General features: G+C 37.1%; 1 protein-coding gene and 1 long non-coding RNA gene across 5 annotated transcripts in view; one reads left to right on the top strand and one right to left on the bottom strand.

The window, feature by feature from the left end:
- Positions 1 to 26,822, top strand: part of LOC147831357 (uncharacterized) — a 148,438-nt gene that overhangs the window by 85,089 nt on the left and 36,527 nt on the right. The window contains exon 7 of one of the 4 annotated variants that reach the window (XM_087307833.1): positions 7,071 to 7,618. The exons of 2 other annotated variants lie outside the window; for them this stretch is intronic. In XM_087307833.1, the coding sequence (XP_087163959.1) occupies positions 7,071 to 7,112 (42 nt within the window). In that variant the 3' untranslated portion in view covers positions 7,113 to 7,618. Of the gene's footprint in view, positions 1 to 7,070; positions 7,619 to 26,822 lie in introns of those variants that run through there. One more of the 4 variants, XM_087307834.1, reaches the window with a different exon arrangement.
- Positions 1 to 26,822, bottom strand: part of LOC147831358 (uncharacterized) — a 36,465-nt gene that overhangs the window by 879 nt on the left and 8,764 nt on the right. Inside the window, exons 3-5 of the long non-coding RNA XR_015524016.1 lie at positions 24,284 to 24,422; positions 363 to 483; positions 36 to 130 (exon numbers count right to left, since the gene is read on the bottom strand). This is a non-coding gene — a long non-coding RNA (uncharacterized LOC147831358). The remainder of the gene's footprint in view (positions 1 to 35; positions 131 to 362; positions 484 to 24,283; positions 24,423 to 26,822) is intronic.

The raw sequence follows: 26,822 nt of genomic DNA, 5'->3' as shown, positions 1-26,822 counted from the left end.
AAAAAGGGCAACCCTGGTTTATTCTAAAATTGTACCTCTATATACATTTCTGGAGAGTGCCAAATATGTCTCAGGAGCAGGGCTGCTGCTGGCCAAAAGGGGATCCTATGCAAAATTTTACTGTGATGCCCTTACAGAGGAACAAAAACACACAAACATTTAAACATGTATTTATTTATTTATGTATTTATATATTTATTTATTTGTATACATAAATATACACTCAAAATTACACTTAAACATTCACATATTTACCTTACAAAATAATAGGTCACATCAAAATAAACACTGACATGTCTTCTGCAAAAACATTCCTAATTTCAAACATTTACAAAAGGTAAGAAATAAAACACTCTCTGTACCTGTAGAGATGGACGTCGTCAGTGCTACATCCTCTGTCTGTACCTGTGCAGCTGCTGGTGCCTCTGGAGCAGTGCTGGTCATTCCACCTCCTCTTCTTTTGTGACACATTTTAGCACTGACCTCCATGTACAATGCAGAAGAAATTAGTCATTTAAAAAAAAACTCATGACATACTATTAAAACAATGGTCTAGTCAAGCACTCCTCATAATGTGTCTAAACTACAACCAAAATGTGAATTTAACATGCATTATAATCTATAGTGACAAAAGCTGACCCCTGCTGTCAGTCAACATTTGTGTATTTTTTTTAAAGAATTAACGAGTGTATTTTTAAACAAATAACTTTGTTAATATTCATCAAAAAATCATCATTAATGAATTCATGCAATGAAAATGGTTTATGGCCTGTGGCTTACAGTAATTTGACTCATTTAATATTATTGATCTTTCAAAAATTAGAGAATATTTGTCAGTTTTGTTATTTCATATTGTATTGTGCAAAAATGAAAAACCGGCCTATATTAAAAATCCACAAATCAACTGATATAAAGACTAAAGAGACTTTACTGTCATTGCAGTTATACAAGTAGTAACAACAGCAGCAAAACGAAATGTATAGAAATAGACAAAGCAATAAGCGATGATAACTGCAAAGAATGATATAACAATAAATAAGATACAATGAAATAATCGTACAGTGCATGTGTATGTAGCTGGTGTGCAAACAGAATTGTAAAGTATTGCTCAAGTTAATAAACATAAGAGTTTGTGTAATTATCATCAACTTGGGGTAAAGGTGCAAACGCGAAAAGTCATAGAACATGTCCTGTCATAGTTTAAAGCACATTGCACAGCAGCAAAGCAAAAAACTGAACATAAACAACAACAATTAAGGCAGATTTGGGGCAGTTGTTGAGAAGTTTAAACGTTAGCCTCACTAATTGACTTACTAATTTACAACCAAAAATATGTTTTCCAGATTCATGGAAGTAACCTGATAGTGATGCTCGCGATTCATCTTGTACTTTTTTTCTCTTCTCGGCGTTATGCTGCTAGCAGCTGCCAAGATAAGTGGACTGGGCCGTGAGTACACACCTTCGCGGCTATGCTCGTAGCGTTACACAAAAAAATACGTTATATGATTGTTTTTGCGCCCGTCATAAAATTATTTTTTAAAATGTGTTTAACATCAAATTATAAATACATATATTTTATTTACACTCATTTTATGTTAATTTTATATATAGTAAATAAATATAATTTTTTTTTTGAGCAGCCAAGATCCGAAGTTGAGGCCCTACGCAGACTGCGTACTCTGCGTAAGGAGCGGCGGTACTGCTCAGGAGCTACATAATTTTGCAGTTTGTGTTTTTCGAATCCTCCAGAGGCCGTGTGTAGGCTTTTTGAGATCTGAAAAATGTCTCAAGTGCCATTAATGCCTTTTCTTTTTCCATCGCTTTGGAACAAACCATTCACGTGACCTCAATTTCCCAGATGAGTGAAATCTGTTTACATGAATTTAATGAATATGAATTTATTGAATGGGATAGCCCCTTGAGATACATCATCTCATTTTCGAGGAGGTCCCTAAAAAGTTCACAAATCAAACAAAGAGTACAACACATCATAAAGAACATACACTTGACAAGACAAACAAACAAGCAATCAAACAAGCAGCACACTCCACCTGAAACACTTCCCACAATCTGAAGCCTAAATAATCAACAACATGTAATCAAAAGTACAAACAATTTGATTTGCAAATAAATAATAAACGTAATTTAAAAATTATATACTTGTACCATCTCTATAAATGTTGTTATTTTATTTAAAATCATTTATCTTTTTTTTTCTTAAGAGCTGTAATGAACTCAGAATCTGACAGATTGATCAACTGTGGGCTCTAGAACAGTCATCTGAAATGTTGTCATACAGTGTTATGCCTGGATTTCATCAATATCCTTGCAGTTACTAACACAGACTATGGGCTCTATTTTGATGGTCCATGCGCAGAGCGCAAAACGCAGGGCGCAAACGCTTTCAGGGCTCGTCAGAACTCATTTTTGCTAATTTATGGATGGGAAAACCTGCTTTGCGCCGTGGCGCATGGTCTAAAAGGGTTGAGTTAATTTTCTTAATGAGTTATAGGTGTGTTTTGAGAATAAACCAATTAGAGTCTTTTCTCCCATTCCCTTTAAGAGCCAGCTGCGTCGCGCCAAGAGCGCATTCGCTATTTACAGGACGCAAAGTAAGTCTAAGTGGAAAAAATGAGCATTTCACTAGCAAACAGTTAACAGTTTTTTAACAGAGAACTGTTAACCAGAGCATCTACTGCGTGAGAATGAGAGATAATGGATCTCTTTCACTTTCGCTCTTGGATAGGGAAACCTTTACGCACAGACATCAATTAGTCTATAAATAAATACTTTTGTTTTAGTTTCAAAACTATTTCTATATTCAGTTCTAATTTCCAGCAAACGAATAAATGAACAATAATAACGAAGTGTTTTCTAAAACCTGAATTATATCCTAAAACACATGCTGTGCCCCATATGGTCTAAAACCTGCAGGTGAGCAAATCTAAGCTTGTTTTTAATAAAACAAATATAAATATGGATATAATAAATAATACTGCTAATATTAATAAAGTTATACAAAAGCAAATTGTTATGAATGACCTGAAAAAGCCTCCCGAGATGAAGAAGACAGAAAAGCAGTGGTTTTTCATATTTATGTAGACTAGAAAATAATGTTTTGTAATATTTTAATCCTTTATATTTATATCCTTTTTATATTCTTATTATATCCTATACATATCCTTAATATTTGAATTTTTTCATACGTAAAGATTGCATATACATCTTGTATGCTCTATTACAATTGCTCTACATCTTTTGTGTAGGCTATTAAGCAGTGTGTAAGCGAGGCGCAACTCTGCGCTGGAGTTTAGACCGGGTATGTTTTGGTCTAATGAAAAATCTATTATAGTTTCTCAAAATAGCAACGCGCCAGCAGTGCGCCTCAGAACGCCTTCCTTTTTAGAGCAGAACGCCTATTAGCGCACATATGAGCGCTAATGCATTTGCTATTTAAACAATGTGGTGAAAAACAGCAAAACGACTCTTGCGCCAAGCTGAAACTAGCAAATAACATTTTCGCCACGACTTGCCCTGCATTGCATTGTATGATAGGGCCCTATATTTGAAGTGTTTGGAAGTCATTTGCTTTTTACCTTTTGTACAAAAACATCATCAGAACAATGTATAGTGGCTCAATGTGTTACAACAGGGTTTTTAAAAGTCTAAACACTTTATTGATATAGTGTACAACCAAGGAAAAGTGGTCAGAACACAAACGAGTCGCAGGCAATGAAGTATTAAGCGTTTCTCCTCTAAGCAAAATGCTAGCAGGCGTCTGTAGCTCCGCCCACGCTCCGCCTCTTTGCCCTTGTTTGGTATGCCCCGATTGGTTCAATGACGCGTGAATAAAATGGCTACAGTTGGAAACGCCTATTTGTAGCTTCTTTTGCGTTCTTCAGAAACCTATGGGCGAAGTCACGGATACTACATCCATATCTTTTACAGTCTATGGTTTTAACTTGATTGTGTTGTGTCGTGTTAAGTTTTTAAACTTTCTATAATCTATTGTGTTTTGTTTGCATTGTGTTGTAGCTTCATTACCTATCATCATGGCTTCTTTCATTGTGAACTTAACTTTTTGTGCACTTCTGGGCCGCTGTAGTCCTGGGCTCCCAGAAACAGATGCACTTCGGAGCACAAGCTCTCCTTTTAGAGAGACGTCTGACTGCATTAGAGCGGATGCACGAAATCCCAGACAAAACTGACCCTTGCGTTTAACTCCGTCTTCATAAATCCCTAATCTCACGCTCCAGACAGCCCAGCGCTGGAGGAAACATGACATTTTATAGATTTGTTTGGATGTGGTTGACATAAGAAGTAAAAACATTTCACTTCGCCCGGGTGTATATATATATATACTGCGGAGGAATCCGGCGGTATTTGCGAGGTCCGTGTGCTAATGCTGATGGGCTGACATCTCGTATTCTGCAGGACTGAGGGGTAGTGGGAAATGACAGGCATACTGCCGTGCCTTATTTCAGTGCCTTGTAGAATCTTCTAGAGATCCGAGCCTCGATGAGGATTTATTTTGAGATGTGCAAGTGAAGTGTTGATGTATTGCCGCAGGTCGCTGCAGTACAGGCCTACGGTCAGGTCGCTTCAGGAGAGAGAGAGAGAGAAAGAGAGAGAGAGAGCAATGCACTTGTGTACAGGACAGGCCTGTCTTGATATGCAGGACTAGTTCATACCATGAGATACTTGGGCCACAAAAAAATGTATTTCAACTGGAAAAAGCCTGAAGAAGGTTGCTTATTCAATTATTTTTGGGATGATGCAGCTGATGAGCAGGATTTCTATTTTTACAGGTCCAACAGAGCAGCAATTGCTTTGAATTTTGCAATCAAATTATTGATAAATATATAAAATCTAACTTGTTTTATGCATTATTATTTTAAAATAAATAATTGATAAAATATAAATAATAATAATAAAAATAATAATAATAGTATAATAATATAAATAATTTTTTCTTTCATTTTATTTTATTTTTTGGCTTAGTTCCTTTATTAATCTGAGGTCACCACAGCAGAATGAACCGCCAACTTATCCAGCATATGTTTATAAAGCAGATGCCCTTCCAGCCGCAACCCAACACTGGGAAACACCCATACACTCTTGCATTCACACACATACACTGCGGACAATTTATTCAATTCACCTATACCACATGTCTTTGGACTTTGGGGGAAACCAGAGCACCTGGAGGAAACCCATGCGTGAGACACGGGGAGAACATGCAAACTCCACACAGAAATGCTAACTGACCCAGCCGAGGCTCAAACCAGCAAGCTGTGATTGAAGCTGAGATTGTGCTGTCTTCTGCGCCACCATGACGCCCAATGTAAATAATATGATTTAACAAATAATATCATTTAATAAACAATATAATTGAGTGAAAATTGAAGGTATTTAACTTCCAAAAATATATATAATAAAGGAATGTGAATTTTTTTACATAGTTTTTATTTGTTTTAGTATAAATCATAAGTATAATCGTTAATCATATTTTTTAAGTAGAAGCCTTGTAATTTACTTGTTGATTATTAGTGTTTATTTAAACAGTATATACTTCACCACATTTATCATTTACTTATTTTATTTATACACCAGATTTGTGCACGTATTTGTCTGGGAACATGCTTAATCTTAATAAAAAATAAATAAATAAAAACATTAAACTATGTTATCACTTTAATTTTAAAGTAAATAGGTTGTTAATTAAAAATAAAAAAATGTGGACATTATTTAAATAAATAAATATATAAGTAAATATAAGCTATTTTTTTTTGTTTGTTTCTCGTATTTCAAGTAGAAGCACTTTAATTTATTATAAATTGTACCACATTTAACTATTTATTTATACATTATTTTGCACTAGATTTGTGGACATAATGGTCCGGGAATATGCATAGTCTTAATTAGATAAAATTAAAAGTTTTTTTATGATTTCTATATTTTTACATTTATATCTAGACATTTTATCAAATTTATATTGCCAACAAAAGAAAAAAAAAAAATTATATATATACACACACACACACACACACATACACACACACATACACATACACACATATACACACATACACACACACACACACACACACACACACACAAACACAGTCAGCATTATTCACCTCCCTGTTTATTTCTTTTCCCCCATTTCTGTTTAATGGAAAAAAGATTTATTCAACACATTTCAAATCATCATAGTTTTAATAACTCATTTCTTATAACTGATTAATTTTATCTTTGCCATGATGACAGCACATAATATGTAACTAGATATTTTTCAAGACACTTTCATACAGCTTAAAATGACATTTTAAGGGTTAAAACTAGGTTAATTATGTTAACTAGACAGGTTAGGGTAATTAGGCAAGTTATTGTAAATCGATGGTTTGTTCTGTAGACTATCAAAAAACATATACTGTAGCTTAAAGGGGCTAATAATTTTGACCTTAAAATGGCTTTTAAAAAATTAAAACTGCTTTTATTCTAGCTGAAATAAAATAAATAAGACTTTCTTCAGAAGAAAAAATATTATCAGACATACTGTGAAAATGTCCTTCTCAGTTAAACATAATTTGAGAAATATATATAAAAAAACATATTAAAAAAATCAAAGTTGGGGGTGGCTAATAATTCTTCAACTTCAACTGCGTAAATATATACAAAATTAGTATAAAAATTGGAAGAGAATTTTTGGATGTTGGCAGAAATATATATATATATATATATATATATATATATATATATATATATATATATATATATATATATATATATATATATATAAATATATATATATATATATATATATATATATATATATATATATATATATATATATATATATTATTATTATTATTTTTTTTTTACTTAATTATTTTGCTTAAGACTCCTGTACATGACTTTTAACTGTACATTTTAAGTTTGATCCTCTCGCTTTAAAAAAAATAAAAAATAAATCTACACTATAATCTCTTCTGCACACACAAAAAACACACTAATAACATTGTAATAGATTTTTCATATTTTGACCAATTTTCATAATCTCGCCCCAGGCCCCTACAAACCCACGGGCTGGTTATGTTTGTGTGTGTTAGAGCGTCTGGACATTTCCAGAGCTCTTAGGCTCGTCTTCTGCGATGCCCCCTGACAGGCCAATATCAGAGAGCTCTATGTGAAGGCAGAGAGCCAAACGCTGAAGATGACGAGCCCAGACTCTGTCTGACTGGCCCTGCAGGCGGACACAGAGGAGATGAACTGACCACTGTATACAGCCGGAGCACTGAAGAGCCCTAAACAGCCAGATTCAGCCTGACAGGCTTCCCACTTCAATTTAAATGTAGTCTCAGACCATTTTAGTCATGGAGAGAAGCCCAAAGTTTGACTTGTTGGTACAAAGAAACATGTCATCTCATGAAACCGTCAACGCTCTGTATTTCATCTTCTCTGATTCTTTTTTTTTTCTTTTTGTATAAGAACAAGTGAGACTGTTGGACTGGACTTTTACTGCTGGCTTTTACTGTTATTTGAATAAAATTAAACATTTCTTTCCTCTTAAAATTTGCATTGTCATCCACAAAAAATAAATAAAATATGTATTTTTTAAACTGTTTTAAAATTGAAAAAAATAAAAACACATAAAGTAAAATGTGTATAAACTAGGGATGTAACGGTATCAGAATTTCACGGTACGGTAATACCTCGGTATGAATGTCACGGTACGGTATTTATTGAATCATTTACAGGAAAAAACAAAACTTATGAAAATACTCCAAAAAAGTGCCAAAAGTGTCAATGACATACAAATTAGCCATCTATCTGTAAGCTTTGAAACAGCAACTTCAATTTTAATAACAAAAAAATATTAAACCATGTAAAAAAAATAAAGTTTCAATTTAGTATTGTTGAAAAATCATCACATTCAACATTTAATCACTCACTCACTTAGATAGAGATGGGTTTAAAGGAAAATTATCATATAAATATAATCTGGTAAAAGCTGGTATCTCTGGGCATTTACAATGTCCCCTGCAACAGAAAAAACCCTCTCATTTGGGACTGAGGTTTCTGGGACAAGAGAGATATGACTTGGCCCAGGTTGACAGCAGTGGGTAACGTTGTGCATTGTCTTTCCCCCACTTGAAAGGACAAACCATGAGTAAGATAGAGATCTCATGTCTGCATCAATCTGAACAGTGTGCTGACAACACCGCTATTCAGTACGCGCGCGACAACACAGCTGATAAGAACTCGCGCGACAACACCGCTATTCAGTACGCGCGCGGCGACAACACCCGCTTTAGAGTTTTCCAGCTCTTTTTCATCCCCGCTTCTAGCAGCACACTCCATTTCCGCATTACTGGATCTGTAGCGACAACAGACCGCAAGGGATGATGGTCAAGCATGGGCTGATGGGAATTGTAGTTTTCGCTACCTCCCGTTCGCCTGAGCAAATTTTCTCAGAAGACCTATAGTTTTACCGAGTCATGCGACTTCGGTAATATCGAAAAAAATTTATATTGCGGTATGACGGTATTTACAATACCGTTACATCCCTAGTATAAACATTTAAACAACAAACTTTTACAGTATGTTGGTTTTACAAAGCCTGTATCATCACACCTGAGTGTAAAGCGTGAAACACTAAAGGAATTAAGCTAAAAGTGTTGCTAATGAGTTTGTGAATGCTTGCCATAGATATATACACTAGATATCACATACGATCCCTGAACATGCATCTATACTGTCACCATATTTGTACAGGGCTCCTAGAACAAAAGCATAGATATTTACATTAGATGTCGCCTAAGCTGTTGATGTCTATTGGAAGGAATCTGCCAATAGAGCTGCCATCTTAGTTCAGGGTAGCGTGCCTTTGAAATGAATGTGGGACCAAGGTGCGGTGGAGTACCGGCCATCCAGAGCCCAAGATTTTCCCTGTGGTCAGTATGCAAATTTATTTATTTTTATTGCTGTTTATTACTCTTGTTTAGATGTTTCAAGGGTGTTGTTGTGTGGTTGTTTGGTTGCTAGAAAGTTCACAGTACGTCACTAGTTAGAGTGTTGCAGTATGGTTGTCAGGGCACTCAAGGTCCTTGTTCAGATGTTGCTAGAGGTTTGATGTTTGGGTGTAAGGATGTTTTTAACCCAAGCTCATTCTGAAAATGTAGCCCCACGAACATTTCTGGAGACCACAAATTCCGTGGCCGAAGGTACGTATGGCTGCATTTTATCTTTTCAAGCGAACGCTAAAAAATCAGAAATCAGATAAGACAAAAACAGAATCCAAAAAATAAAGAAAACAAGTTCATAAACGGGCGAGAATGTGATGAAATCCGAAAACGCGGTCAAAATCAGACGAGGGCTTTTCTTTTTCTGGACGGATTTTGTAAAATCGTTGCTTAAGTTTAGGGAGGGAAGAGGGTGGGTTGGCCGATTGGCTGGCCTCCCAGTCAATCATTTAGTGATTTAGTCAGTCAGACAGACGGTCCCTCGACAGCGGCCTCTGGCGGCTTTATGCGAGGCGCCTGCGAAAACAAAAACTGCACAAATACGTACCTCCCGAGACGTATTTTGCGGTCTCCGCGTACACTTCCAGAATGAGCCTGGGTTGGATGTTTTACAGTACATCACTGTTAGGGTGTTGCAATGTGGTTGCCAGGGTAATCAAGGTATTTGTTTGGATGTTGCTAGGTTATTGCTGTGTGATCATTTGGGTGTAATGTGTGGTTGCCAGGATGTTTTACAGTATGTCACTGTTAGGGTGTTGCTGTGTGATTGTCCAGGCACTCAAGTTACTTGTTCAGATGTTGCTAGAGTATTGTTGTTTGGGTATGACGTGTGGTTGCTAGGATCTTATACAGTAAGTCACTGTTAGGGTGTTGCAATGTGGTTGCCAGGGTACTCAAGGTACTTGTTTAGGTGTTTGGGTTTTGCAGTGTGGTTGACTGGGTACTTAAGGTCCTTGTTTAGATGTTGCTAGAATGGGGTTGTTTGGGTGTAATGGGTGATTCCTAGAATGTTTGACAGTAAGTCACTGTAAGGGTGTTGCAATGTAGTTGCCCGTTTACTCAAGGTACTTGAGTACAAGGTACTTCTGAACACTTCCGGTATGTACAAGTGGCTCAAAATCTCTCATCGCAGGAACCGGAGGACGTGCAACAACTTTAACTATGAGGTAAACACAAACCAAAACTTTCCATCAGGAGCTCCTTCGCGGGACTCATTAGTGCTACCAAGCCGACCAATCACAGAGCTTGCGCTACGCTTTGTTGTGACGTGTAGTTACATTTTTTGAGAGGTGCACATCAGCAATGCCGATGGCGACGGCGTAGGGCTATTTGTCAGCGCCGTAGCATTCGCATGCGCTTGACGCAGAAGTGTAAATCAGCCTTTAGTCACTGTTAGGGTGTTGCAATGTGGTTGCCTGGGTACTCAAGGTACTTGTTTGGATTTTGCAAGGGTGTTGTTGTTTGGGTGTAATGAGTGGTTGCTAGAATGTTTTACAGTAAGTCACTGTTAGAGTGTTGCGATGTGATTGTCATGGTACTCAAGGTCCTTGTTCAGATGTTGCTAAAGGTTTGTTGTTTAGTTGTAATTTATGGTTGCTAGGATGCTTTACAGTACGTCACTGTTAGAGTGTTGCTGTGCAGTTGATGGTATTCTGTGCTTTTGCTAAGGTTTCCTTGGTGTTTGCAATGCAGATGATAAATGCTAATGGTAATGTTTTTTTTAAGTGGTTTTATTTTCTAATTTCGATTTGCAAAATCACTTTTTATTTTTTGTTTTGCCGATTTCATCTAACCCTTTTTTAAATGTTGGTGAAATATAACCTCAATAAACCTTACTCTAGCTGTAAATATTAACACATTTTTCATTGTTACACTCAGTTCAGAACTATTTCTTAGGCTACAAACTATGCTATATGAAGCTATTTTTATGAAGTCTAAAAAAAACACAAGAAAAATTGTGATGATTCCAATGTCAGAAAGTTTCCAATCTCTGTTGACGAATTACACTAAACACGCAATCATATCTCATACAATCCTGCCGCTTCTTACAGCAGAGATTAGCAATTTTTCTTTTAACGAAGACATTTCTGTCAGAACGTTACATTTATAGCCACTCTGAAATTCCAAGTAAACGATTTCAACATTAAACGTCGCCCCTCACATTATGGACTCAGAATAACATGTGAGCTAAAGCGACAGCAGCCCCTTGGCGTTACGGCCTGCGGTGTCAAAATGCGTCACGTGGCTCTGGAAGTGTCGATGAGTCTCAGAATTGGAGGAGCCATTAGATTCTCCATCAGCTGTGAGAGGTTGAGTGTTCTGGTGTGATGTTATCTTTCTCTGCGCTGGAGGAGGACATATGGGGGAGCGCTGACCCGAGTATATACGCCTGATAAAAATAGCTCAGCTGCTGTGAATATGCTTCCCGAGAGCAGTTCTGGGATTAGGAGCCGGTGATGGAGATGCCGTCATTGAGCTCTGTTCTGCGGTGCTGAGCGGCACCTGTTTAGATTCAGCTCACTTTTTTCTTTTTCTTTTTTATCCAATCCAAGGTGCACACTTTTTTTTTGTTTTTTGTTGTGTTGCTAGAGGCAACTTGGATTTAGACTTTTAAAAATGATTGAGCAAAAAACGTGATTGAGGTCAGAATTATCAGCCCTCCTGATTTATTATCCCTCCTTAAATATTTTTACTCCCAATTTCTGTTTAACCGAACTTACACATTTCTAAAGATAATAGCTTTAATGACTCATTTCTAATAACTGATTTATTTTATCTTTGCCATGATGACGATACTTAATATTTGATTAGAAATTTATTTTCATTTTTCAATTGTATCACTTAAATAGACATTTAAAGGCATAACTAGGTTACTTATGCAAGTTGGGGTTAACCAAAAATATTATAGGAAATACTGTGAAAAATTCCTTTCTCTGTTAATCATCGTGTGGGAAATATTTATACATTCATTAATTTTTCTTTGGCTCAGTCCCTTATGGTCCGTTTCCACTGACTGGTACAGTACTGTATAGTACTGGTTGATACGAGTCACCTTTATCAGGCTTGCCTTTCTACTACCAAGGGTACCCTTTTGGTGGTCGTGGTGTACGACAGAAAGTATCAGTTGACGTCATTCTCGCTCTAATAAATTTCTACAGTAAAGCTGTACGGGCCATTCACATATCATAAAGCATTTCTCTTAAAACAGATGCTTTATACACATTAATACTTGTGTATAAATTAGTGGTCGGCCGTTATCTGCGTTAATGCGAGACTCTTATCACGCAATAAAAAAAAAATATCACCGTTAATCTCCCTTTCAAAATTTAATTGGGAGCTGGGTCCATTCTACGCAAGCCATGATGACTTTCACCTTGATACTTTAACGCGGATGTATACCTGACCGGTGAGCCGTCTGACAAAAAAGTGCCATTCTGAATCAAAGCAGCAGGATGCCTGACTTTAACTGCAGTTCGGCAGTTTCACTTTAACTCATGAAGATTTCATTCATGCTCCGTGACAAACTGGGGTATGAGATGCAAATAAGAAGCAAGGACTGGTGAGAGTGTTATGGAATTTAATAGCGCACACCAAATGGAAAGAAAAAAAACGTCAGTGTTTCGCGATGTGTGTGTGTTTGTGTGTGTGTGTGCGGTCCTTTACTGACAGCCGAGCCTGTAAACTGTAAAAGCCAACCCAAGCTCATTCTGGAAATGAGCTCCGCGGATGTTTCTGGAGACCGCGATTTAGTTCAGTTTTCTTCGAGCGAATGCTGCAGGGCAGTGTGGCGCCACTCCGCTCCTCCTCTTCGCGTTCGCCGGCCGACGGCTCGCCTCCGAGTGGAGGGTTTTTCCGATGCAACCAGTTTGTCCGCTTAGCTCACAGTGTTGCGTTGGCGGAGGCCCCGGAGGAGGAGGAGCCGGCCGCGGGGACGACGACTGGGATCGAGTCCGGAAATCAGGTAAGATGAAAAACAGAATCCGAAAAATAAGGACGAGAATGTGGCGGGATCCGAAAACGCGGTCGAAATCAAAGACGAGGGCTTTTGCTTTTTTTGTTTTTTTCTGGACGGCTTTTGCAAACCGTCGCTTGAGTTTAGGGAAGGAGGAGGAGAAGGAGGAAGAGGAGGGCGGCCGCGTCGGCCGATCCGACGGCTTTTTGCGCGAGAACAGTGCGGGCGTGAACGGCGCGCGCTCCAGAGAGTCGCCCGAGACGCAAAAAAGCGCGCACAGCGGCCTCTCGCGGATCCGCGAAAACAAAAACCTCTCGAATACGTACCTCCTGGGACGTATCTCGTGGTCCGCAGAAACGTCCGCGGGGCTACGTTTCCACAATGAGCCCGGGTTGGTAAAAGCTGTAAAAGTGACATACTTTTACTGATGCTGTAAATTGTATCTCTCTGCAATAAAAACTTAAATAATAATAAACAAACAGTAACTGAATAACTAGTAAGTGTAAGTAAACTTTTCTACAAAACAATGGCCAGATTTAGAGTTAGGCTCTAAGTTAAATTAAAAATTACAAGAACAATGCCTAAATTATATTAATCACTCACTCACTATCCTACAGCTTAATTACTAATTTTTCAGTGGGTCACCACAGGGGATTGTACCGCCAATTATTCTGACATTTTTTTTTTATGTGGTGGATTAGATTAAATTAGTTAATTGTATGAACAAATACATATACTGTCAAGAAAATACAAGAATTGTGTTGTTACAGCTCATTTTAAACAAACAGAGTGAAGACTTTTCATTTAAATCCTGTTCTTGCTGATTAAAACAACATAAATCAGCAGGTACTGACACTTTGAGAGTCAAAAAACATACAGGCAAAACAAAATGAATACCTAATGAGGTCTTGATGTGAAATGAATACCCGATCATTTTTTTGATGTGAAATGATTTTTTTTTTTATATAGGTATTTAATACATTTTAAATGCAATTTTTTTTAAATTATAAATCATTTTTTATCCTATTATATTTTCAACAAGTAATATTATCAATGATAATATGAAGTAAATTAATGTATATTCAAAATAATATTGTTATAATTACAAATTTAATTGTATTAATTTCTTTGTTAATAATATTTCTAGTATATCATATTACCCTTTTATATGTAGAAGAGGGCTCTATCACATAATCACTTCATTATGATTTTATATTATCATTAATAATATAATAATTATAATAATAATATAATAATAATAATAAAAACGCGGTCGAAATCAAAGACGAGGGCTTTTGCTTTTTTTGTTTTTTTCTGGACGGCTTTTGCAAACCGTCGCTTGAGTTTAGGGAAGGTAGAGGAGAAGGAGGAAGAGGAGGGCGGCCGCGTCGGCCGATCCAACGGCTTTTTGCGCAAGAACAGTGCGGGCGTGAACGGCGCGTGCTCCAGAGAGTCGCCCGAGACACAAAAAAGCGCGCACAGCGGCCTCTCGCGGATCCGCGAAAACAAAAACCTCTCGAATACGTACCTCCTAGGACATATCTCGCGGCCCGCAGAAACGTCCGCGGGGCTACGTTTCCACAATGAGCCCGGGTTGGTAAAAGCTGTAAAAGTGACATACTTTTACTGATGCTGTAAATTGTATCTCTCTGCAATAAAAACTTAAATAATAATAAACAAACAGTAACTGAATAACTAGTAAGTGTAAGTAAACTTTTCTACAAAACAATGGCCAGATTTAGAGTTAGGCTCTAAGTTAAATTAAAAATTACAAGAACAATGCCTAAATTATATTAATCACTCACTCACTATCCTACAGCTTAATTACTAATTTTTCAGTGGGTCACCACAGGGGATTGTACCGCCAATTATTCTGACATTTTTTTTTTATGTGGTGGATTAGATTAAATTAGTTAATTGTATGAACAAATACATATACTGTCAAGAAAATACAAGAATTGTGTTGTTACAGCTCATTTTAAACAAACAGAGTGAAGACTTTTCATTTAAATCCTGTTCTTGCTGATTAAAACAACATAAATCAGCAGGTACTGACACTTTGAGAGTCAAAAAACATACAGGCAAAACAAAATGAATACCTAATGAGGTCTTGATGTGAAATGAATACCCGATAATTTTTTTGATGTGAAATGATTTTTTTTTTATATATAGGTATTTAATACATTTTAAATGCAATTTTTTTAAAATTATAAATCATTATTTTATCCTATTATATTTTCAACAAGTAATATTATCAATGATAATATGAAGTAAATTAATGTATATTCAAAATAATATTGTTATAATTACAAATTTAATTGTATTAATGTCTTTGTTAGTAATATTTCTAGTATATCATATTACCCTTTTATATGTAGAAGAGGGCTCTATCACATAATCGCTTCATTATGATTTTATATTATCATTAAAAGACTACAAATTAAACAGAACTCAGCAGTGATACAAATGACACTGTTGGGAAGAAATTGAAAAAGATAGTATTTAATCAGCCTCGCAAAAGTGATATTTATGGCTAGAGCAATGTGTAATTATGCAGTCAGCTGCTGTGCTGTAATGTAGCATGTCATTACAAAAAAAAACATAGGAAAAGGCTGAACTGCATCTCAATCATCACAAATACTGACCCTTGACCTGTTGGAACCCGCATGGACCCAAGATTCTCACAGAAATCAGTCAAGTTTGATAAAGGAAAAATCATGGTGTGGGATTACATTCAGTGTGGGGGGGTGCGAGAGATCTGCTGAGTAGATGGCAACATCAACAGCCTGAGGTATCAAGACATTTGTGCTGCCCATTACATTACAAACCACAGGAGAGGGAAAATTCTTCAGCAGGATAGCGCTCCTTCTCATACTTCAGCCTCCACGTCAAAGTTCCTGAAAGCAAAGAAGGTCAAGGTGCTTTAGGATTGGCCAGCCCAGTCACCAGACATGAACCTTATTGAACATGTCTGGCGTAAGATGGAGGAGGCATTGAAGATGAAACCAAAGAATCATGATGAACTCTGGGAGTCCTGCAAGAACGCTTTCTTTGCCATCCCAGATGACTTTATTAATAAGTTATTTGAGTCAATGCAGAGGTGTATGGATCGAGTCCTTCAAGCTCATGGGAGTCAGACACAATATTCATTATTTTTTCACTGCACCATGACTTTATATTCTATACTGAACATTGTTTCTGTTAATTAACAAGACTTGTCTAACCAAAGTCAGACTTTGCGGTCCTAATTAAATAATTGAAAATCAAAGCATGATCATATTGTATTTTGGTAAAATAAGCGTAATCTAGAGGTCTTTGCCTTTCATATAAGCCACTGGTGATACCAAATGATCAACTAGAAGTCAAGTTATTATTTGTTGTTCCTAAAACTTGGATAGGCCCCAAGACTTTTGTCAGAAAGTGTATGTTAACATTATTTTAAAACATCGGTTTATATTTTTCAAAACAACTAACCACAGAGTTATGGGATCTGAAAAATATCAATCTGTAAACATTTTTTATATTTTGAATGAGGAGAATAAACATCTGTTTTGGATTTGACCAAAAAAGTCTGCATAGAAATTCTGGGAATTAAACTGCACAACCCAAAAGAAACAATGCTAATCAAAGGGATAAGAGTTGGCTCTCTAGATAATAAAAATGATTGAGTTATTCCGTCTTTCGGACGAGACGTTAAACCGAGGTCTCCACTATCTGTGGTCATTAAAAATCCCAGAGTGTCTTTCGAAAAGAGTAGGGGTTTAACCCTGGCATCCTGGTCAAATTTGCCAACGGCCTCTGTCCATCATGGCCTCCTAACCATTTCCATATCATAATTGGCTTTATCACTCCATGTCTCCTCTCCACCAATCAGCTGGTTTGTGCTGTGCGGTCTGGTGCAATATGGGTGCCGTCGCGTCATCCTAGTGGATGCTGCACACTGGTGGTGGATGATGAGATTCCCTCCAAAAATGTGAGTGTGCAGAAAAGCACTGTATAAATGTAAGGAATTATTATTATTATTATTATTATTATTATTATTGAGGAAAAAGCTTTGTTATGGATTTGACACTATGGGTTATGGATGTGACAGATGTGAAATCGGCACTTGTGTGATTTTGGTAAATCAAATATAATTGTTTAAAAACTTTGACACACACATTTTTGAGTATTTTTAAATACATGCCCCCCCCCCCCCCCCCCCCCCGCCCCCACACACACACACACACACACACACACACACACACACACACACACACAAATGTTTTTAGCGAAAAAAGTTTTTGCTTTTTCAGTGAAAACATCATTTCTTTCATGGCAGGGTTGACATTTGCATGGAATTACTCTTTTGCTGCTTGTTCAAACTCCTTATAGTGCTCAGCAAATATAAGTACAGCCCTTAACCCCATCTTTAGAATGAATATTTTTAACAGGCAGCTAATATTATATTTGTGCATATGCATTATATTAGTCAGTTCTGAAGCCAAATCTGGAGCTTATCTAACAAAATAGCTTACAATAACGGTCCAAAAACTAGCACAGTCAAATTTATGTTATAGAAAAATTATTAAATACAAATAAAAAAAGAGAAAAAATCAAGAGAAGCAAAAAAAATGGAAAAATTTAGTTGAAATGTTGTATTTATTTATTTTTGCAATATTTTGCTTGAGTTTAATTGTATTATCTTTCAGTTAAAAACATGTTTGGTGACTAAAATATATATATTTTTATAAATATATTTGTTTAATAAATATTATAATCTAAATAAATGTTGTTCAAATGCACCAAATACAGTTGAAGTCACAATTATTAGCCCACCTTTTTTTCTTTTGTAAATATTTCCCAAATTATGTTTAACAGAGCAAGGACATTTTCACAGTATGTCTGATAATATTTTTTCTTCTGGAGAAAGTCTTATTTGTTTTATTTTGACCAGAATAAAAGCAGTTTTTAATTTAAATATTAGCCCTTTTAAGCTATATATTTTTTCAATAGTCTACATAATAAACCATCGTTATACAATAACTTGCCTAATTATCCTAACCTGCCTAGTTAACCTAATTAACCTAGTTAAGCCTTTAAATGTCACTAAGTTGTATAGAAGTGTCTTGGAAAATATCTAGTAAAATATCATATACTGTCATCATGGCAAAGAGAAAATAAATCAGTTATTAGAAATGAGTTATTAAACTATTATGATTAGAAATGTGCTGAAAAAAATCTTCCCTCCAATAAACAGAAATTGGGAAAAAAATAAACAGGGGGCTAATAATTCAGGGTGGTTAATAATTATGATTTCAACTGTATATTGCCTATATTCACTGAGAAATGGATAAAAATATTCATTTTCAAAAGGGGGTGTACTTAGTTATGCTGAGCACTGTATTTACCAACACAAGTCTAACGTTTTTGTTGTTTAGGAACAACTTAACTGTTTTATGTTTAATCCACTTGCATTTGTAAAAACGATTAGGTTAATTTGATAGAACTGTGTTGGGACGACATGAAGGAATCGTGTGGAACCCAGCATTTTTACAAAGCAAATTAGACCCCAAAAATGACTATTAAGAAACTAAATAGGGCCAATTTTGGATTTACCGTCGACTTCCAGTTCATATCGAGTTCAAGTGTAATCCGTAGGTCACTAACTAATAGCCGTCGTTCATTTCCACGAAGCAAACGACTACAGCAGCGCGTGCATGCGACGGTGTGTCTGTTTGATTATGCGGCTCTAGCTGCGAAACAGCATATGAAGGACTCGCTCTCGACAGAACAGCGTGCTATATTGCAACAGCCACTCTGTAATGATAGAGATATTGAGGGCTGTAATTGTTATTATTGCCAAACCCAAATTGAAACTCATAACCTGCCTGACTCCAGCTATCAGTTGTCATTAAGTAAGAAAACAGACGTCTCGGCGGCGTGGCCTCGGTGCCGCGAGCTGTCTGTTGACACACAAAGTAATTGAAGAGGGAGTCGAGCTGTTTGAGCGCACTCGAAAAGGAGAAGAAATGAGCACTTGATCAGAGCGTTTTTATGTCTATAGAGATGATTTGATTTCACGTAACGTCTGTTTTATGGCCCACCAAGCCATTAATTTGCATGGAGGCGAGTCAGAATGTGACATTTTTATTTAGGCGCTTTCGCCGTGTTTGGAGAACAATTGACTGCTGGTTTTTTGTGCTGTCAGTTTCGGTGGCATGTCGTCTCATTATATCAGGCCTTACAGAGATGCTTAGGAGGTGCTCAAATACACACACACACACACACACACACACACTCAGAGCACAATGACAGTGTTGTGGAAGGTCAATGCTCAGTTTTTTGCTGTGGATTAGTACCTGCAGGTGAGTGGGATGTTTATTTTATACAAAGGATGATGGGATTGTGTAGCGTTGTAGATGTAACATCTCCATACTTAGCTTCATTCCTTTGGGAATGCACATCGTAAATAGATATTAGAAGATATAAATATAAGATCATACCTATTTTTGGTGTTTTTGGAAATAGAATAACCTGTTTTTATCTATGATTGTGGCTGCACGGTGGCGCAGTGGGTAGCGCTCTCGCCTTACAGCAAGAAAGGCCACTGGCTCTAGTCTCGGCTGGGTCAGTTGGCATTTCTGTGTGGAGTTGTTCTCTCCGTGTTTGCGTGGGTTTTCTCCTGGTGCTTCGGTTTCCCCCACAGTCCAAAGACATGTGGTGTAGGTGAATTGGATAAGCTAGTGTATGTGTGTGAATGGAAGTGTATGGGTGTTTCCCGGTGATGGGTTGCGGCTGGAAGGGCATCTACTGCGTAAAACATATACTGGACAAGTTGGTGGTTTATTCCGCTGTGGCAACACCGGATTAATTAAGGGACTAAGCTGAAAAGAAAATGAATGAATATTTATGATTGTGCTCATGATTGTGTTTACTCCGAAGTGCACAGTAGTATATCATTTGGAACGCACTATTGGAGTTTGTCCCAAGAGCCAGTTTCTGTTACCGACGATCAGGTTGTCGTGGTGCTAACCTTCGACCACTGCCTGTTTCACAATGCACCGTTCCCTTACGGCTCACCTTGCAGGTGATGGAAAAAGGTGGTTTGCCATGTCCAGGTTGGAGGAAAGTCCTTACCCCGGGTGGAGGAGCTCAAGTATCTTGGGATTGTTGACGAGTGAGGAAAGGATGGAGAGATTGATAGGCGGATTGGTGCAGCGGCAGCAGTAATGCGGTCAATGTATTGGTTCGTTGTGGTAAAGAAGGAGCTGAGCCGAAAGGCAGCGCTCTCGAGTTACCGGTCAGTCTATGTTCCTACTCTCACCTATGGTCATGAGCTTTGGGTCATGACCGAAAAGATGAGATCTTGGATACAAATGAGTTTCCTTCGCATGTTGGGAGGGCGCACCCTTATAGCTAGAGTGAGGAGCTCTTTCACCCTGGAAGAAGCTCGGAGTAGAGCTGCTGCTCCTCCACATCGAGAGAAGTCAGCTAAGGTGGCTCAGGCATCTCTTTCGGATGCCTCCTGGATGCGGGAGGTGTTCCTGGCATGTCCCACCAGAAAGGGGCCTCAGGGATGACCCAGGACACACTGTAGGGACTATGTCTCTCGGCTTGTCTGGGAATGACCTCTATGGCCATTCTAGTAATTCAGGTACAGTAGTTCTATATATACAGCTGAAGTCAGAATTATTAGCCACCATGAATTATTAGCCCCTCTGTTTCTTTTTTTCCCCCAATTTCTGTTTAACAGAGAGAAGATTTTTTCAACACATTTCTAAACATAATAGTTTTAATAACTTATTTCTAATAACTGATTTATTTTATCTTTGCCATGATGACAGTACATAATATTTGACTAGATGTTTTTCTAGACAGTTCTATACAGCTTAAAGAGACATTGAAAGGCACAACTAGGTTAATTTGGTTAACTAGGCAGGTTAGGGCAATTAGGCAAGTTATTGTATAATGATGGTTTGTTCGGACGATCAAAAAAATATATAGTTTAAAAGGGCTTATAATTTTTACCTTAAAATGGTGTTTAAAAAAAATTAAAAACTGCTGTTATTCTTGCTGAAATAAAAACATATAAGACTTTTTCCAGAAGAAGAAATATTATCAGACATACTGTGAAAATTCCCTTGCTCTGTTAAACATCATTTGGGAAATATTTAAAAAAGAAAAAAATATTAAAAGGGGGGCTAATAATTCTGACTTCCACTGTATATTTTTGAAGATCGTGATGGAAAAAAGGCCTAACAATCATACAATCATGCACTTTTTGTTTGTCACAATGTGTATTTTCTGAAATAATCAAAAAGCTAACAAAAAAATTCTTATTACAAACAGAATATATAGTGTTTTTGAGGAAAATCAGGGTGATGCTATTATTATTTTAGAATAGCAAGCTCTAAAAAAATATTAATTGGATTTACAATTTTTTTTAAGGCTAACTGATTGGTAACATGGGCTGAATAAAAAAAAAAAAAATAATATTTAGTAATGTTCAACTTAATTTGTTTGTTTAAATTCAACCAATTTAAATTGTTTGTAAACACTTCCCTCAAGCAAATTTATTAAGTCAAATGAATCATTATGTTAAGTGAGTGGTAGCATTATTTTAATTGCTGTCTACACTACCTGACAAAAGTCTTGTTGCCTATCCAAGTTTTAGGAACAAAAAATAATAAGTTGACTTCTAGTTGATCATTTGGTATCAGAAGTGGCTCAGGTGAAAGGCAAAGGCCTCTAGATTAAGCTTATTTGGCTAAAATAAAATATGATCATGCCTTAATTTTTAATTATTTAATTAGGACAGTAAGGTCTGACTTTGCTTAGACAAAAGTCTTGTCACTTAACAGAAATAATATACAGTATAGAATATAAAGTATAAAAGGAGCGCTATCCTGCTGAAGAATTTGCCCTCTCCTGTGGTTTGTACCTCAGGCTGTTGATGTTGTCACTCTGCAACACCCCCATAAAGAATGTAACCCCAAACCATGATTTTTTCTTTGCCAAACTTGACTGATTTCTGTGTGAATCTTGGGTCTATGCGGGCTAAAATAATGCTTGTGCAGTATTTGTGATGATTGGGATGCAGTTCATCTGACGATTCACTGGATAAATCTACCTTCTGCCAGTTTTCCAAATGATCAACTAGAAGTCAATCTATTATTTGTTGCTCTTACACCTGGGATCGACGACAAGACTTTTGTCAGGTAGTGCATTCAGAGTGCTTCAAATCATATACTGTACAGTAAGGGTCAGTTTTTGTGGAAGGCAAGGCTAAAGTTTGAAACCATTATCCGCCTAGCATAGCTTTCCAATTCAGTCAGCATGATTGTAGCCCCCCTACCTGCCTGTGCTAAAAGTGTTAATCCTCCATTTCCGTGTGAAATCTCCAGCTCTAAGAGTTTTTGCCATTTATTATGTTTTATCACACAAGTCTTTCTCTGATATCAATTTACGAGCTTTAGGCGCATCCTAAAAGAAAGTGATTTGCCATCGAAGCGGGCTCCTAAAAATGAGCTAGCTTCGAAAAACAGTTAATATGTAAAGTTATGGAAGTTATAAAAGTGATAAAAAGGTTATTTGAGCTTTCAATATTTTGCTCCACTTTCCTCTTTTATACCAGAGATTCATCATTTTCAAATTAAGAGACACCTTGCGCGTGAAAAGCACACTGTAAGCGTCTGCGCTTTGACAGTAGTTGAGACATACATGCTTGAAACTGATTTAGCGAGCGCTCAGGTGTGGTGATATTTCTCAAATATAAAGTTAATATGACTGGATTTTAACGCCGCAAAAATGAAACAGTATCTCCGCTTGTTAAATGTTAGTCGTTCCGTAGGTATTGAGGCAAGTGAAACTTTTTATATGAAAAGAAAATGAACACTTAGAGTAGGCGCATCAAGAGTTTCACAAAAACGTAAAGTAGCACAACTATTAGCAACATTGATCATAATAATAAATGTTACTTGAGCATCAATTCAAATTATTAAAATGATTTATGAAAGATCTTGTGACAATGGCGACACCAAAATTAGGTTTGCGTCAGAAATAAATTACATCTAAAAGTATATTGAAATAGAACACAGTTGCTTACAATTTGACAGTATTTTTTAATTGTTTTTACTGTATATTTGATCAAATCATTCATTCATTCATTTTCTTGTCGGCTTAGTCCCTTTATTAATCCGGGGTCGCCACAGCGAAATGAACCACCAACTTATCCAGCAAGTTTTTACACAGCATATGCCCTTCCAGCCGCAACCCATCTCTGGGAAACATCCACAAACACTCATTCACACACACACACACATACACTACGGACAATTTAGCCTACCCATTCACCTGTACCTCATGTCTTTGGGCTGTGGGGGAAACCGGAGCACCCAGGGGAAACCCATGCGAACACAGGGAGAACATGCAAACTCCACACAGAAACACCAACTGAGCCAAGGCTCGAACTAGCGACCCAGCGACCTTCTTGATGTGAGGCGACAGCGCTACCTACTGCACCACTGCTTCGCCCATAAAATAAATGAACTGTTAAAAATATCTATACATTAAGATTTTGTGATTCATGGGGGTTTTTATTTATGCATTTGAAATTTCATTATAGCCACAGCCATATCAGCCTGCAGCCCAAGATCATTTACTCACTGATGTTAAGCAGGTTTGTGCCCGATCAGTACCTGAATGGAAAACCACACGGGAAAACTAGGCTGCTGTTAGAAGTGGTGTTTGTGTGGCCAGCAGGGGGCACTCACCTGTGGTCTGAGTGAGTCCTAATGCCCCAGTATAGTGAAGGGAATACTATACTGTCAGTGAGCGCCATCTTTCAGATGAGACATTAAAGCGAGGTCCTGACTCTCCTGATCACCCTCCATTGGCCCTTACCCATCGTGGCCTCCCAAAAACATCCCTATCCACTGAATTGGCTCTATCAATGTCTCTCCACTCCATTAATAGCTGGTGTGTGTTAAGCGCACTGGCGCCAATGTCCCGTGGCTGTCGTCGCATCATCCAAGTGGATCCTGCACACTGGTGGTGTTGTGGAGAGATGTAATTGTGAAGCGCTTTGGGTGTATGGCCATACACAATAAATGCACTATATAAATAGACATTGCATTCCATTATGGGATGATTAATCCTACCAACAACTTTAGATGTTGTAAAGTTTGTAAAAGTGGCTTTTACTGACATTTTTACAATATAGGCTCATTCTGAAAAAGTAGCCTGATATACAGTACATTTCTGTAGATTGCGAAATATGCAGCCATAGGAACGCATTTCGCCTTTAAAATAAATGAAGGCTTACCTCCATGTGGACGGCTTTTCTGCTGGTCAATCAGTGCTTTAAAAAAACACTATTGGCTGGGTTCAGGAAAAGAGGAGGGTGGGTCAGTCGATCAGTCAGTCAGTCAACAGCGGCCTCTGGTGGATTTATGCGAGATAAACTGCAAAAAAAAATAAAAAAAACATACCTCTAGGGACGTATTTGGCGCTTTCCAGAAATGTATATAGGGGTACGTTTTCAGAATGAGCCTGGGTTGCATTTTTAAAAGTTTGATGTGATATACATCGTTAATGATTTCTGTAAATCATACAATATTTAAATTTAATATGAACCGTATTTTACTGTAGGACAGTTATGCGGTATGTTACTGTATTTTAAAGTTGCATTATGATAATTACTGAATATTTTACAGTAAATGTATACATACAGTTCTCTACATACACAGCGAGATAAATGGTGCTGTGCATGTAAATACAGTATTTTTGCTGCAGTTGATTCACAGTGACTTACTGTAGATTCCAAAGGAAATTGTTGGCAGTGTATTGCCTGGGCTGGTGTTTTAAATCGCCGTACAAAAACCTAGTAATACACTATCAGTATATTTTTTCTGTCATTTAACAGATTAAATTATCTCAGTATTATGTCTTACATCAATATCAATATCCAGCCTGATCTCACGAGGAAACGTAGGTATTTTACATTTTGTCAGTTTAGTGGCTAAATCGAGTTCAGTCGTACAATCGTACAAAAATGTACGATTTTAAAAATGAGGCGTGGCACCCAACTCCACCCCTAACCCCAACCGCCTTTGGGTGATGAGCAAATCGTACTAAATGGCACAAATTAGATCATACGAATTCATACAAATTATAAATCAAAAAAGTTACGAATTGCCGTGAGAAAGTGTTGCAAAATTTCAAACTACTAAAATGTAAAATGTAAAATGTTGTAACGGTAGTAGTTGTAGTAGTAGTAGTAATAGTAGTAGTTGAAGTAGTAGTCATTGTAATAGTATTGTTTGTTATTGAGTAATTGTTACGGAGATTATAGAAGTTGTAGTTCATGTAGTAGTAGATGTCATTGGTATAGTAGTAGCAGAAGTAGTAATGGTGTGGTTGTTACAATAGTAGTAGTAGTAGTCGTTTTTGGTGTATTAATATCAGTAGTAGATGTTGTTGATGTAGATGTAGTAGAAGTGGTTGTAGTAGTAGTAGTAGAAGTAGTAGTAGTAGTAGTCGCAGTAGACGTTGTTTTATTAGTTGTAGCAAACGCTATAGTAGTATCAGTAGTGGTAGTCGTTGTAGTAGTATCAGTATTAGTAGACACTTTAGTAGTAGTAGTCATGGTTGTGGCTGTAGTAGAAGCAGTAGTAGTTGCTATATAAGTAACTTTCTGTAGTAGTAGTTGGTGTAGCACTTGTGATTTATTATTATTGTTGTCAGTTATTACTGTTGTCCTTTCTCTCTTTTTATTCTCATATTTACTATCATACATTAATAAGCATTGTTGTTACTCCCTACCTCTGACTGGTTTCTTTCTATATGTTTTATCTATATCTGTGACACTTGCTTCATTTATTGACTGTTATTGTTCCTAATGTATGTACTCTGACCTCTCCACCAAGTTACCTTTACATGCATACACACACTCACACGCACACACTCACGCACATACCAGTACCTGACTATATTGTTGATGTTTTTGTTTTGTTTTTGTTTTGTTGCTTTGTATTTGTTATCTGTTGATGTTTTCTTGTATTTGTATGATTTTTGCATATTCTAATAAAAAAAAAAAAACTAAAATGTCAATAAATCAATTTTTTTATTTACACAGTTTAATTTTTTTACATTAAAAGTTGACAGAGCAGAGATCCAATAATGCAACTCACAACCATAAGTGAACTGAAAAAAAACTGAATCCTAAAATACGTTCATTTTCTTTTCAGTTTAGTCCCTTTATTAATCTGGTGTCGCCACAGCGGAATGAACAACCAACTTATCCAGCATATGGTTTACACAGTGGATGCCCTTCCAGCTGCAATCCATACACACTCATTTACACACATACACTACAGACAATTTAGCTTACCCAATTCACCTATACTTGACTTGTGGGGGAAACCGGAGCACCCTAAGGAAACCCACGCCAACACGGGGAGAACATGCAAACTCCACACAGAAATGCCTACTGACCCAGCTGAGGCTCAAACCAGTGACCTTTTTGCTGTGAGGCGAATGTGCTACCCACTGTGCCACCATGCAGCCCATCCCAAAATACAGAACTTGATAATTAACAGATATTTTTACAGTGCAGATTTTTAAAACACATTTCCCAATGTAAAACCACTAACCCTAAATGAGCAATAAAAGTGATGCTGGCCAAAATATAATAGTTAGCCCACACAAGTGAACATGAGGGGTCAGGGCTGAGCAGATAAAGGGGGTCTTCACCCTGTCCCATGAACCCGAGCACAGTGGCAGCTCTTGAGGTGAGGGGCCGAGGTGCCGGAGAAGTAATTTAATCGCAGACTCTGCCCAATTCCCCGGGCGGGTGAGTTTAA

Source organism: Danio rerio, chromosome 23 (assembly GCF_052040795.2).
Source record: "Danio rerio strain M-AB ecotype USA chromosome 23, GRCz13ab, whole genome shotgun sequence".
Classification (NCBI taxonomy): Eukaryota; Metazoa; Chordata; class Actinopteri; order Cypriniformes; family Danionidae; genus Danio; species Danio rerio.
This window is presented reverse-complemented; position numbering and strand designations above follow the sequence as displayed.